Source organism: Culex pipiens, chromosome 2, assembly GCF_016801865.2.
Source record: "Culex pipiens pallens isolate TS chromosome 2, TS_CPP_V2, whole genome shotgun sequence".
NCBI classification, from domain to species: Eukaryota; Metazoa; Arthropoda; class Insecta; order Diptera; family Culicidae; genus Culex; species Culex pipiens.
The window spans coordinates 62517717-62532050 of NC_068938.1; the positions used below are offsets into that span (position 1 = coordinate 62517717).

At 38.1% G+C, this 14334-nt stretch overlaps 2 protein-coding genes across 3 annotated transcripts in view; one reads left to right on the plus strand and one right to left on the minus strand.

Annotated features, from left to right (window-relative positions):
• LOC120419379 (netrin receptor unc-5-like) overlaps positions 1 to 14334 on the minus strand; it is a 434660-nt gene that overhangs the window by 104858 nt on the left and 315468 nt on the right. For both annotated transcript variants that reach the window (XM_052708539.1, XM_052708538.1), the window contains exon 9: positions 5038 to 5163. In XM_052708539.1, the coding sequence (XP_052564499.1) occupies positions 5038 to 5163 (126 nt within the window). The remainder of the gene's footprint in view (positions 1 to 5037; positions 5164 to 14334) is intronic.
• Positions 3835 to 5005, plus strand: LOC120419370 (uncharacterized). The gene is made up of 2 exons (XM_039582039.2): positions 3835 to 4032; positions 4105 to 5005. The coding sequence occupies exons 1-2, from the start codon at positions 3896 to 3898 to the stop codon at positions 4958 to 4960; spliced, it is 993 nt and encodes a 330-aa protein (XP_039437973.1). The 5' UTR covers positions 3835 to 3895; the 3' UTR covers positions 4961 to 5005.

Below are 14334 nucleotides of genomic sequence, written 5' to 3' on the forward strand. Positions count from 1 at the left end.
AATCTAGCGTGCACTTTTCAACTTTATTTGAATAGAAATCTAAAATCACGACTTTCTTTATATTTTGTTCTCGGCATCTTATTATGCATTCATAATTTTCACTTCCTACAATTATGCAAATACAAGCTCCTAAACAGGATCAACATCTTCTGAAAGTCCTCTTCCGGGTTCCTATCGTTCTCGTACAACTGGGCCATTTTCGATCCAACCGCCGTCGGTTCCTCGCAGGCCACCTCCTCCTAAGCCTTCAGGCAATCCAGCCTGCGGATGCGGATGTTGTTCCGGCGATGGATGTAGTTCCAAACGGCGAGCTGCTGCTGCTGATCGATGCCATGATTGGAAGGTGCGGCATGAAAGTGGCGTATTGAGCATGACATTTTCTGACCGCCGCTGAAATAAACTCAAATAATTACTTTCTTTCATAATAATATTATTAACTACTTTTTGCTTACCTTTGACTCCTAAAATTCATCAGCCGGATGGCCAAACAGTAACTGTTTTTCGATGGTTCACAAATATGATGACAACTGACAGCAAAACAGTTTGGATCGTATTTCCAATTCGTTCACTTTCCGCCCGTTCCTGTGGATCGTATATTTGTTACACTGTTAAACGAAAGATCATTTCTTTGAAAAATGATTTAACATAATCTTACTCATTATTGGGTAACTATTGAGTTACGTAATAAAATAATTAATTTGTTATTTGTAATTTGTGCGTTTATTTACAACGTTAACCTGTTAGTTTACATCATGAAAGTAAATTTAATGAGGGTTGTACGGATTTTTTTGTTTCGTCAGAAATGAAAAAAAAAAATCTCGGAATAAATGAAATGAGTGATAAGAAATTGGTGTACATAAAGAGTGTGAGTTCGTCCCTTTTTAGTTTGACTATATATACAAACAAAAAAAGTTATTTAATTGGGTACACACAAAGAAAAAATACTCTAATTTTAAAAGATCGTTCGCTGGATTAAAAATTCACGTTGGTGAATGTTAGTAGAAAGTTCAAACATTTTGCCTTCCTCATCTCAATGAGGATCCTACCTTTACGTATACCTATCGACTCAGAATCAAATTCTGAACAAATGTCTGTGCGTGTGTATGTCTCTAAGTCCGTGCACCGAAAACTATGCACACGATTATCTCCGGACTGGCTGAACCGATTTGGACCGTTTTGGTCTCATTCGATTTGATTCGATTCCTTGGGGTCCCACAAGACCCTAGTTAATATTATGAAGTTTAGAAAAGTACTTCAAAAGTTATGCTTAAAAAACGATTTTGACTAAAGTCCGGAAGATTGTAAAAAGGGTGGTTTTCGTAACAATGTTATACAACGAGTCCAAAACGTTGAAGATCTGACAACCCTTTCAAAAGTTATAACCACTTAAGTGTTATTCATACACTTTTTAGAGGCCGGACGGAACTCGCATATTTTGATGAAAACGTGCGAAACCATGCGACCTATCGTTGGATGGGTAATCAAGAGATCTTGCCATAGAGTCCAAAAGATTGAAAATCTGACAACCCTATCAAAAGTTATAAGTACTTTAGTGTTTTTAATACACTTTTTTAGGCCGGATCTCAGATATTTTGATAAAAATAAGTGTTATTGATAGTCTTTTTTGAGGCTGTGTAGTGTATTCACTTTATGAATGTGAGGAAGGCACCAACCACCTGAAGGTGGATTAAGTAACGTTTTTTTTATAAATTCTATTGTTCCAAATTTTAACTTCTCAAACAGCAAAATCAACGACTTCAACCAAGTGGACTTTACGGAGGACGGTCTTCAAATAGTGGAAACTTTTCCGATTAGGCGTTCCAAGATGAACTCGAGCGTGGATAGTGTGCTCTTCCTCAAGAGTTTGGTGCGTTTTGCCCGGGACGATGAAGAGGCAGGTGCAGGAGTTACTGACAAACCTGTCAACAAAACCAGTGGCGCTGGAACCTTGCTGGGAAACGGCTTTATGCTTGCCACGGGTTTGATGCTGGGTGTTTAGTGAAAAATAAATATTTTTATTTGATACAAGGTGTTTGTTTCTTTATTTCTTTTTTCGATGCCCTAAGGTAACTTTTCAAATGGATTCATTTTTCAGAAGAAATGTAAAAAAATCGATTTATGGCAAATTTGATAAAGTTACCAAAAACTGGTGAAAAATTCCGTTATTTTTTAAGCATACGGAAAAATACTAAAATCGCTTTTTTAAGTATTAGAAGGTCAAATTTGAGTGAACGAGCAAAAAATAAAAACAGCTGCTTCAATTGATCTCTATCTGGCAGTCAAATTTCACTAGAATCCGCAATGTTTTTAGCAAGATCGGGAAAACTGCCAAATTAAAAAAAAGGTTTTTCTGCTAGCTTTGGCAGACAATCTGTTGAAACAGCGGATTTTCTGGATAGATCATCAGTATTTAAGCCTATGTTGGTTTTATTTTTTACCTAGGCAGCAACTTGTTTCACAGAATTATTAGCAGATTGTTTTGCTGGTTACAGCAGAAAATTCAGTAAATTTTGTAACGTAAACAAAGTAAACGAACAGTCCTGGAAGTTGTCGTTTCTGCAGCTGCGGCTTTCAGTAACAAAAAATCGCTAAAATAGCAACAAATTTCGCTAGATTTTCCGCTGTTATATATTTTGGTAGAGTTTTGTAAACAAAAAAAACTAGCATTAGTTTTGCTTTTGGTGTTGATTGTACGCAGCAACTGGCATCAACGAAAAAATGCTGAAAATTTTGGTCAATTATCAGCAAAATAAAATATAAAGAAACCAAAAGAAGGTTTATATTTCTTTTATTATTTATTATCATCTAAAAGGATGATTTTTAACCAATTTTCAATCAATCAATATGTTCGGGCCACAGACTGGCCCCACGAAATGCGGCGGATTTGTTTGCCGAAGGCGAAAGGTGGACTCTGGACTGGCCGTGGGCGTCGGAAAGAAGCACTCAATAGTTTCTCACTAAATACTAGTTTATTAAATAATAGCTAAAACTAGAGAGCGAAGTTGTTCTTCCTGCTGGTGGCGCGAGACTGACGTGGAGAAAACTGCTTCTTCTAGGTCGACTCCTTTCACGCGCCTTTTCCTTCTCCCTTTTCTGTCGTCGATCGCAGCAACGGCTGCCGTTGCGCGCTGAACACAGGGTTGCATCGATCGCAGCAAACATTGCGACGATGACAAGTGTTGCCATTTTTCCTCGATAGGTTGGGGCTCCAACACAATAAGTATTCTCACGAACATTCAAAGATTTTTATTTATTTTTTCAGTAATTATTAAAATTATCAATAAGTATTTCTGTGTTAAATTATTTTGAGTATCCAATTTATTAACATAAGTTAAAAAAGCTTTTTGGAAATTTATGATTTTGGAGGACATTTTTAATAGAGCAAGTAAAAGAGACACAACAACGATATTTATTTGCATTTTTGATTTGAATCAAGCTTTGGAATTATTTTCTCTACGACCTAAGAAGCAATTTTGTAGTAAATATTAGTTCGTCCTTAAAAAACTTCATACAACTTTTAGAGAAGTATTTCTGTTCGATTTGGAGTATTGACGAAGCTGAGAAAATATTTAAAAATGATTATTTTGCAATAATCCCTTAAAGTGGATTTTATTTTATTTAAACAGCTGTCTAAGTTCTACTTTTTGGCACGAATTTTTATCAAGTTTTAGCATCTTCAAAACAAAAATCTAAAATTTGATTATATTTTAATATTGTAATGATTTTTTCTAAATTTCCCAAAATTTCCCAAAGGGATCCCTCAACCCTTCCACAACTTCCGTTCCACTGAACCACAATTCAAATCAACCCCGAAAAATTTTGCAATAGTAGGCCTCTGCTCCGGTAACCAGGCGAAAAGTTTGCCCATTTAGATCCGGACCGTCAAGCTCGCAAGATGGGCTCAACCCTCTTGGTCGTTTCGTCGCTCGCGACGACAGCATTGCTGCTACTGCTGTCCGTGGCAACGCCGGCCAAAGCCGGCCTCATTCAAGCTCCCGAACTGACCGAACTCTGCGATGGACAACCTTGTTTGTGAGTATTATTTGGATTGGATTGTGGGATGTCTCAGCAAATTACTGAGGGTTTTGCTTGACATTTTCGTAGGATATCTTCGCTACGCCAGAAGAGACAGGATCCGCCCGCGGAAGGTGCTCCACCGGCGGAAGGTGCTCCTCCGGCGGAAGGTGCCCCGCCAGCCGATGCAGCTGCCGCTCCACCAGCCGATGGTGCCCCAGCTCCAGCCCCGGCAGCCCCTGCTGGCGGCCCTGCTGCCGAAGGAGGCGCTGCGCCTGCACCGATCGCGGGACTAAGCGATATTCCGTTGCCACCGGTAACGCAGCAAATGCCGAATCTACCGAAAAACTTCCCCTACCCAGACGTTAAGGTGGTCCAGGAGGTTCCGATCCCGACGAAGCCCCGCAAGAAACTCATTCCCGGAGGCGCCAATCCCAATCCCTATCCGTTTCCCTCGATTGGTCCCGTAGATCCGCCACCATTCGAACCCGTCCCAACAGCTCCGATAGAACCAGCGAGTCCCGTCGAACCTGAACCCATCGAGCCGTCTGTTCCCTTAGAGCCGGCTTACCCCATCGAGAAGGAACCGTACCCGGTTCCGGCCAAACCCGACTGCAAACCCGGAGCAGCGGTCGGTGGTTACGGTCCACCCCAGGATTGGCGCTTCCCGAAGGCTCGCGGCCACAAGAAGTGTCCACCCTCCGCCGTGCAACCCAACTCCGTCATGAGCAACGAAGTCGCGGGCTACGACGCGGGCAACGACGTGGCGCAGGCCCAACCCGAGGACGTTTCGGTGAACCTGAGGACCGTGGAACGGGACGATGAAGCTGGTGGCGACCACCACACGACGCTGCACCCGGCCAAAGGCTCGGCAATGTCCGTGGCTTGCTCGATGGGGACGGTGCTGTTTGCCGCGGTGTCTTACTTTTTGAACGTTGCCATTTGAAATTAGTGATTTTTGTTGGTACAAATAAATGAATTCTAAAACCCTGTTTTGTTTTATGATTTTCTAGTTGAACTTACCTGATCGAGCAAGGTTGTACGCGGGGATGGTCTTCTTTCGGCGGGCTATCCGCGTCAGACCGGCGCCGATGGCGATGCAGATGGCCGCTGCCAGGGCTAGGCCGACGTAGATGGTCCAGTTGGAGCCTGGAAAGAAGAAAGAGATAGAGGTTAGAAGTTTCTACCGAATGATCGAGGGTACTTGACAAGATTTGTAAAGTAAATATCTGGCTAATTTCAAGATGTTTGCATAACTACAGTTAAGAATGATTCTGTAAAAGGTCTCATGAGAACCGGTATCCGGAACATTCGGGGTGGCCATACTTTGACAGGATTCTGTGAAAATAAAAGTGTTATAAAGCAAATAATTGACTAATTTCAAGATGTTTGAAGTATCTCATGACCATTATGAGTGGTTCTGATAAATGGCCCCACAGGAACCGATATCTGGAACATCCGGGGAGGCCATATTTGGACAGGATTTTGTCGAGGATATTAGAAATGAGTTGGAGAGTGAATATCTTTCTGATTCCACGATGAATGAGTGGTTTTATAAAATGGCTCCAAGGGAACCGGTATCCGGAACATCCGGGTGGCCATACTTTGACAGGAATTTGTCGAGAGTACATGAAAAGAGCAAATATTTGGCTAATTCCAAGATGTTTGAAGTGTCGCATGACTATTTCGAGTGGTTCTATAAAGTGGCCCCATGGGAACCGGTATCCGGAACATCCGGGGAGGCCATATTTGGACAGAAATTTGTCGAGGATACTAGAAATGAGTTGTAGAAGGAATATCTCTCTGATTCCACGATGTTTGAAGTGTCGCTTGACCATTTTGAGTGATTTTGAAAAATGACCCCACGGGATCCGGTATCCGGAACATCCGGGGTGACCATACTGGGGGCGGGTCATTTGGCAACAATGATACTTTTTTTTATCACATTTGCAGTAAATTTTGAGGATTACAATGATGCTTCAATCCGATTTATGACAAAGTTCTGTCTAACTCCGAGAACCTTCAGAACCGGTATCCGGAACAACCGGTATCGGTTCTGATGTGCCCAGAAGTTGATATAAATATGTAACTCAGAAGTGTTAAAAGAGCAAAACTGTTTGAAATTTAAATATTGGTTTTCCAATTTTTACAAGAGGTTATCATCGATTTCGCCCTCCTCTTAAAGGGGGAAGGAGCTGAGGGGGGGGGGGAGATTTACTAAACACAAAACGTCCCGGGTCTTTAAGGGACCATCCATAAACCATGTGGACAGTTTCCATACAAAATAAATCTTTTTATATAGAGCGTAGACAATCGCTAATGTATTTCATGTATTTTGCCAATTAGTCGTTGAAATCAAAAACATTTTGAAAAGAATTACACAGAAAAAAATAATGTAAATTAGGAAGTTTTAATTTTGGAAGGTTGAATATTACCTCTTTTATGATGTAATTTTACCTCTATTTAGACTGAAAAAGTAACATTACACCAGAAAAGTGGTAAAATTACACATTTCCAGAGGTAAAATTACACATTTTTTCTGACATAAAAGATGTACCCCTTCCCAGATGTAATATTACCATGATTTTTTTTCTGTGTACTTTTCGAAACAAGTGCTGAAAAGTTCAACTTTTCAGCATCCATTTCAGTGCTGAAAAGTAGAATTTTTCCGCATTTATTTTGAAAAGTGTTGCTTTTCGATTCTGTTATTTTTGGTACAGAAAAGCACACAGAAAAAAAAATTCATGGTAATATTACATCTGGAAAGGGGTACATCTTTTATGTCAGAAAAAATGTGTAATTTTACCTCTGAAAATGTGTAATTTTGCCACTTTTCTGGTGTAATGTCGCATTTTCAGTCTAAATTGAGGTAAAATTACATCATAAAAGAGGTAATATTCAACCTTCCAAAATTACACCTTCCAATTTTACACATTTTTTTTACTGTGTACACATTAAAAAAAAAAATGTAAATTTGGAAGCTGTAATTTTGGTAGGTTGAATATTACCTCTTTTATGATGTAATTTTACCTCTATTTAGACTGAAAAAGTAACATTACACCAGAAAAGTGGTAAAATTACACATTTCCAGAGGTAAAATTACATTTTTTTTGACATAAAAGATTTACCCCTTTCCAGATGTAATATTACCATGATTTTTTTTTCGCTATAGGCTTTTTCGTCGTTCAAAAATGACAGGAAAAGTAAGTAGTTTCGCCACGTTTCACGACGGAATTGCAAAAATGTACTTTTTTCAACAAATTTGTGATTCAGACCTGCCACCCTACCTCGAGTGCTCTTCACGCTGTCAATTAAAAATCAAATGCCAGCTCAAATAGTGAAAGTCCTCGAGCGGCACGTGGCACGTGCTTTTCCAGCGATTTGTACTTCCACGGAAGGACTCGCACCCACCCAAACGAAAACCGTGCTGATTATTCTTATTATTGCGACACGCGTGCTTCCGAAAATAACGGAGAAGGTCGTCAATACCAGTTTTGTGCCTAAAATAACAAATAGAGGGCAGATCTTAAAGGGACCGTCTGCGTCTGCTTCTTTCCAGCAGGGAAAAAATCGTGAATGCTTTCACGTCACGGGATTATTAAGAACATTGAGATGTTTGACAAGTGGAGCGGGGCGGGTGAAAGTTTGTTGTTTTAAGGCGGGTTCATATTTCATTTCGAACGTCACGCCGAGATTTCTGGGGGGACACTCTGGGTACCGTTGGACCTTGATAGTTTGACGAAGTCGAAAGCAATCGATCGATCGAATTGAGAAGTTCATTTCGCTGTCAAACTTTCAAGATATTACTGTACCTTAAAAAGAGAACAGCTCGTTAGCAGTTTTTTTCCCCTTCTTATTTTGAGAGCTGTCGAAACTGCTTGGAACGGCTTCATCATAATCGATTTATACACATCTACACACTAGACAGTTATTTAGTTTATGATTAAGACGTTCGACATCGGGCTGAGCCGAATCGTCGTGGAGCATATTGTTTGCTAAATATCGTTTGCCTTCGACGGCTTCTGGAGCAGCAGCAGCAGCCAGAGATCTTGGACAAATCTCAAGTCGAACGAAAGGAAGCTCCTCGAGGTAAACACTTTTAAACACGGCCCAATCAAACCCCGGAGTGGAGAGAGGAGAAAGTGGAAGGAATTAAAATGTTTGATAGGCGGATTATAAAGGAGGCAGACGCTGAAACCGGAGAACCTACTCTCTGCTACGGGCGGCTCTGGGTGGAAACAAGTGTTTTGCATCTCTGGCATTTCCCATGGAATGCAAATGGAAACATGAGCTTTTCGGATGCTGAGCGAGGTGCATTTTATGTACGGTTTGCTGATGGATGGGGCGAAGTTTACACAAACATTAGAAACCGTCAGAGAGTGGGTAATGTTCTGTGAGGATTGTTGATATAAAAGTTTAGAGTTGTTTTAGAAATCGTTTCGAGGTTTGAGTAACAATCAATTGATCATCGGAATAAAGTGAAATTATTTCATTTAAAATTTTATTTTTATTATTGCTTCCAAAATTCATTAAACAGAAAAACGAAAACGTTGAAAAGGTCAACATGAATAAATGCAGTTAATTTAAAAACTTTTGCAACGTTTCAACTTTCACCAATGTTTTAGCACTTTCCAAGAAGCAAAAAAAATGACCACGTTTCTCGATTTATTAATGAAATACACGGCAGCAACTACTGTTTTTTTTCCGAATGCAAGCCAATCCTTCTTCTTGTTGCCCAAATACCGGTTAATGATAATGTCACTTGCAGCAGCAGTAGCACCAGTCGGAGTGGACCACATATCGCTACCGTTCGTACAGTGCTTCCTCTTATCTCGCGGGCAGCCATCCCATCACCAGGTCGCGGGACCGGTTCCAGCAACTCGAGTTCAAGCTGTGCGAAAGAGATTTCACGTAAAATCGCAGCGCACACCTGAATGGTGGTATCGATGAATGATCGCAATCGCCACACTTTGCGCCAAACCCCTCGCCCCCCCGGGGGCCTACCGGAGTTACACGTAACCCCCCTCCCTGCCTTCTCTTGTTGAGGGAGCGACATCAATCAGTGACAGCCGTTCTGTTCCAGAGTCTGCACACCGCGACGACGAAAAAGGCAAAGACAAATAAAACAATTAACGTTGAAAAATTCATGAGTCTGGGACCAGACCAGAAATGCTGTCTGCGGGACGACCTGTCATGTGGTGGCGGAAAAAGGAAAAAAACGTGCCCCAGACATGTGTGATGTTATAACCTGCTTCCCCACCGCACTCACGTGCGTATGCTCGCAAAACATAATCTGGAGCAGAGCATTAGCGCCGAGAAACCGCGAAAACTTCGGCGCGTGCCTCAGCTATGGGATTCTACAAGTCTACCCAATTTAGTCGTCTGGGTTGGGAGGTTACCGCACGGAACGTGAATTTTGTGGAATCTAATGTTCTTGCTTGTGTTTCTTGTGGTGCCTCACGGATTCGTGCGTGATTTTGTTGTGGGAATGATGACTTGAAGTGAAAAATTTACTAATTTGATTGAGCATAACGAAATAATAATAATAATAAAACAAGTTTAGAATTTCAATTAATGCTTGTACAAATTTTATTTAAAGTTTTTGTCCCCCCCCCCCCTTCAAAGTTGGCCCGAAAAATCAGGGGGCGAAATAAATATTTATTAAAAAAACTTCAAATTTTAATAGAAATTTAAGTGCAATCAGCTGAAATTAATTTAAAATGCATTCCTCTGCGTTTAAAATCATTTTCAGTATGTTTGGGTTGATTTAAACATCTTTTGAATTTTTGAAAATTTTCAATAATTAGTATCGCAAAAAGCTTTTTTACGCATTTTTTTTTTGTTTTAGTCAAATCTAACTTTTTTTGAAAACTAATGATTGCAAAACAACTGAACTGCCCATGTTCGCATAAATGTCCCATATGCAAAAACAGCAAGCTGAGAAAAACGCATTTGAAGTTTGTCCCATACATAAGGCTACGTGTTAAGTTTTCGCGAAAAAACTGAATTTTCTCCTGATTTCTTGAACAAAGTACTTGATGTTATAGGCTCTTTCGAAAGAGCACACAATTTTGAACCAAACTGCATCAATAACTCGAAATCGATGAAAATGCATATGGGACATTTATGCGATCAGGGGCAGTGAACTAGTGTAAAATGCATTTTAAAACACTTTTTGCATTTAAATGTTGAGACATTGGCTTGCTATTTCAATTATATGTATTTTTTTTTGCCCCCCTTCGAACCCGGCCAGAGCCGAGAGACAAAAATATTTGCATCGGCCTTATTGTAAAAAAAACAAGCAAAAAATTATTTTAAAAAAACATTAAAAACATTAAAAACATTAAAAACATTAAAAACATTAAAAACATTAAAAACATTAAAAACATTAAAAACATTAAAAAACATTAAAAAACATTAAAAACATTAAAAACATTAAAAACATTAAAAACATTAAAAACATTGAAAACATTAAAAACATTAAAAACATTAAAAACATTTAAAACATTTAAAACATTAAAAACATTAAAAACATTAAAAACATTGAAAACATTAAAAACATTGAAAACATTAAAAACATTAAAAACATTAAAAACATTAAAAACATTAAAAACATTAAAAACATTAAAAACACTAAAAACATTTAAAACATTTAAAACATTAAAAACATTAAAAACATTAAAAACACTAAAAACATTAAAAACATTAAAAACACTAAAAACATTCAAAACATTAAAAACACTAAAAACATTAAAAACACTAAAAACATTTAAAACATTTAAAACATTAAAAACATTAAAAACACTAAAAACATTAAAAACATTAAAAACATTAAAAACACTAAAAACATTCAAAACATAAAAAATTAAAAACATTAAAAACATTAAACATTAAACAAAAATCACATTTTTTTCTAATTTTCTGAGAACGAAATACTGAAATTACATTTGTTTAGGGTCGTCATGATAAGAAAGTGATGTAAAGTTTACCAATTACGTCGAAAATTCCTATCGCCACGCAAAATTCGATTAAACTCGCTGTTCCACGTCAAACCTGTCTTCGACGGCGCCTCCTGACCGCCGTATTGTACACCACTTACAATCAGTGTAACCCGTCCAATCAGCTGATAAAGGCTTTGTTTCGCGGTTCCCCGAAAATTAATTTAATGACATTTAATCTCTGCCTAATTTACTCAAAACACATTCCGTTGGCACCCTACTCAAACCAAAACAAAAAAAAGAAGAAGCAAGCAATCAATCATCACTTTTCCGCGCGACAGACTGACCGGTGTTACTGTTGCCTTTTTTTTCGTCCTCATATTTTTTGCTCAATCAGTCCCCAAAGTGATAACGCTTGGGGTGTCTTATCAATGTAAACAACGTTTTAGGTTTTTTTGGCCCACCAAGAAGTCCAAGGTTGACCTCACTCATGGGGCAAACTCTTCTTTTTTTTGACACACTGAACCAAAAACAGAGCCGAGCTAAAAATATTCGAAGCGTGTCCAAATTTCAAACATAAACATAAACACATAGATTCGCTTCCGCTTGGGCAACAACCACTTAATCGTTTGCTCAATACGACACGTGCAACATTATAGTGGCGTGCAATCTGCGTTTAAGGGTTTGACTTGTGTGGCTTAAGAGGGCTAACACTTGCTTCGAGAGTGGATTAGGTAATAAGTGGTGAAAAGGTTGTGTTTATGGCAAGAAGCTTGCAGTTTTAAATTGGGTTTTCAATTAAAGAATGGTCTAAATTTCACTACAATAATTGAAAAGTTCGATTTTAAACCCTTTTCAACTGTTACTCCAGAAATGTAAATAAAGTGGCTGCGGGACGATGCGAGTGGCTAGTTAAGGCGATAGGTCACCGCTATGTAAATCATCACAGTGTTGATAGTGTGTTAGACGCGTCTGTTGATAATTGATTGTAATGAAGAAGCTCTATGTTATGCTATGTTGAGCTTTATCTATTTGATGATAGAATCTCAAAATCAAATACGAACAGAAAATTGGTAGCAAAGAATGCTGCAGCAAGGTTTGTAGAAGGATTCAAAAAAATATTTCAAAAAATTAGTAACCTTACAGAAGTTGTAGGTCTACAAAATTTATTTAACTTCGAAAAAAAATCATTCTCTAAGACATTGGTAGCGAAACTAAATTATATTGAACTGAGTTGGTAGCAAATTGAGAAGAAAAAAACTCTGAACTGACAAGGCAAATTTCAATACATTTCGTTTCTGTGAAGATTTATTTTTTAAGAGTTGATAAGGAAATTGAATACCACTTCATACATTTTGGTAGCAGATCAAATAAAAAATGGTAGCAATTTAAAAAAAATCATCAATCTTGGTAACCAAATAATTTTAAATTAAATTTCCTCGTAAAATAAAGTCGGTTGTGAGACAAAAAAATTGCTAAAGGATAGCAAAGATTACATTATCTATTCCTGGTAACCATTTTCAGGACCTATTCTTAACATGTTTGGTAGCCGATTTAATGTTTGTTCTTAAAAACTATTCTAAATTTGATAGCAGATCGGTTTGGAAATTATAAATCACTATCAAAAAGTCTTATCACAAATCGAGATTCAGAACAAAATGTTGGTAACGTTTTTGGTAGCGAAACTCTTTTTCATGCTTTTATTATTAACATTTTGTGAAAAACAGGAGTTTGTGCAAATTTTATAAGATTCTTAAGCTCAGAAATATAAAAAAGTTATATTAGTTTAAAAAAGAAATAAATCTTTGGTAACTGATGGCAACTGATTTTTAATAAATAAATTAGGTAACTGATAGTGGAGATCAGGTATAATAAACTTGATGCAAATGAGCAGTTCTGCACCAAAACTGGAAATTGATCCATTTTTTCAATTTGCAATTGAAAAGTGCTTAACAGATTTTTCAAGATATAGCCACCGAATGTTTGATTTTAGCGAATTTTTTGCAGATCTTCGAATTTTAAAAATGGTGACCATTAGTGACCGTTTCTAAAAATGTTTGTGTTAAAAAGTCCAGAAAAATATGATTTTGCCCCCTGGTTTGTAAAACCAATTTTGAAAGGGGGGGGGGGGGGGGGGGAGGGGAGAGCTACATAAACTTTGAAAACGACCTAATTAATTTTAAATAATTTTCGTACCAGAAAGAAAAGTTTACTTTGTAAAATTTGTAGAAAAGTTACTTAAAAAAAAACAAATTTCAAATAGTACTAAGCAGAAATTACCTCTGTTCGCTGCCACTTTGCCAATCCATTAATATTTCCCCGTGACTAATCGCTAGCGACTGTCAACCCTTCACTCGGTGCAACATTCCATAAAATATTCAACCTGAGGAACCCGACTGCAAACCAGACAGCAAAACACAAGTTGCATCTGTTACACTAATCAATTAAATTTTCCACCGTGTGCAACTCGAGTTGGAGAGTTGAAGACAAAAAGCAAAACCACACGGTTTGAACAATTTTCCTTCTGCTAGGTTCGTCGTTTTTCCTCCTGGATGCCATTTATTTTCCAACCACCACTAATTTTCCACCAATTCAATTCCTGGCGAAAGCTTTTCCCTCCGTGCCCTACACCGGGCGCGGCGAGTTCGATGCTATCATCTGTTCTGCTGACAAAAACCTGAAAGAAGCCGCAACCGCTAATAGCTTCGTCTTATCAAGTCTTATTTCACATTTTCCAACTTGCACTGAACAAATAACTCACCAAAAGAAGAGAGCAAGATGAAACAGAGATAATTAGAGCATGTGCTCTCTCATTCATTATTTGCCCGTGTCGTTTTAACTTTTTTTTTCGCCGTGTTCTTGAAACGTTTTTTTTTTCGCGTGTTTTATTTTTTACTTTTACTCGCCGTGTAATTCCATGGTTCTGGTTTAATTAATTCTAATGGCTGTCTCCAATGGCAGTGGGTTGGGTGTGCGATTTTTTTTCCTTTATTAATTCTTGTTTGGCGCCCAGTTCAACAACTTTTGGCGTGGCCATTGAAGGTGCAGACGACGATTGGTGTGCGTACTTTTGAAAGAGATTAATTACTTAATTTTGTTTTTTTTTTTTTGCGGTCGGCGTCCAGGTTTCAATTACGGGGCATTTGTGCGGAATTTTTCGGCGACTTTGGGTGGGGGTGTTTTTTTTATTGTAAATTTATTTAATGCTAAAAGCACTCAATTAAACAAGGAGCTATATTTAACGCTTATCATACTAACAATGATAAACTATTCACGAAAAATAAAAAAATATTTAATTTAAAAGTATAAGGTTGAAATAATATAACTAGAACCTTTGATTAAAAGTGCAAATAGTCTAAACTCGATTATCTGAAGGTGTTGC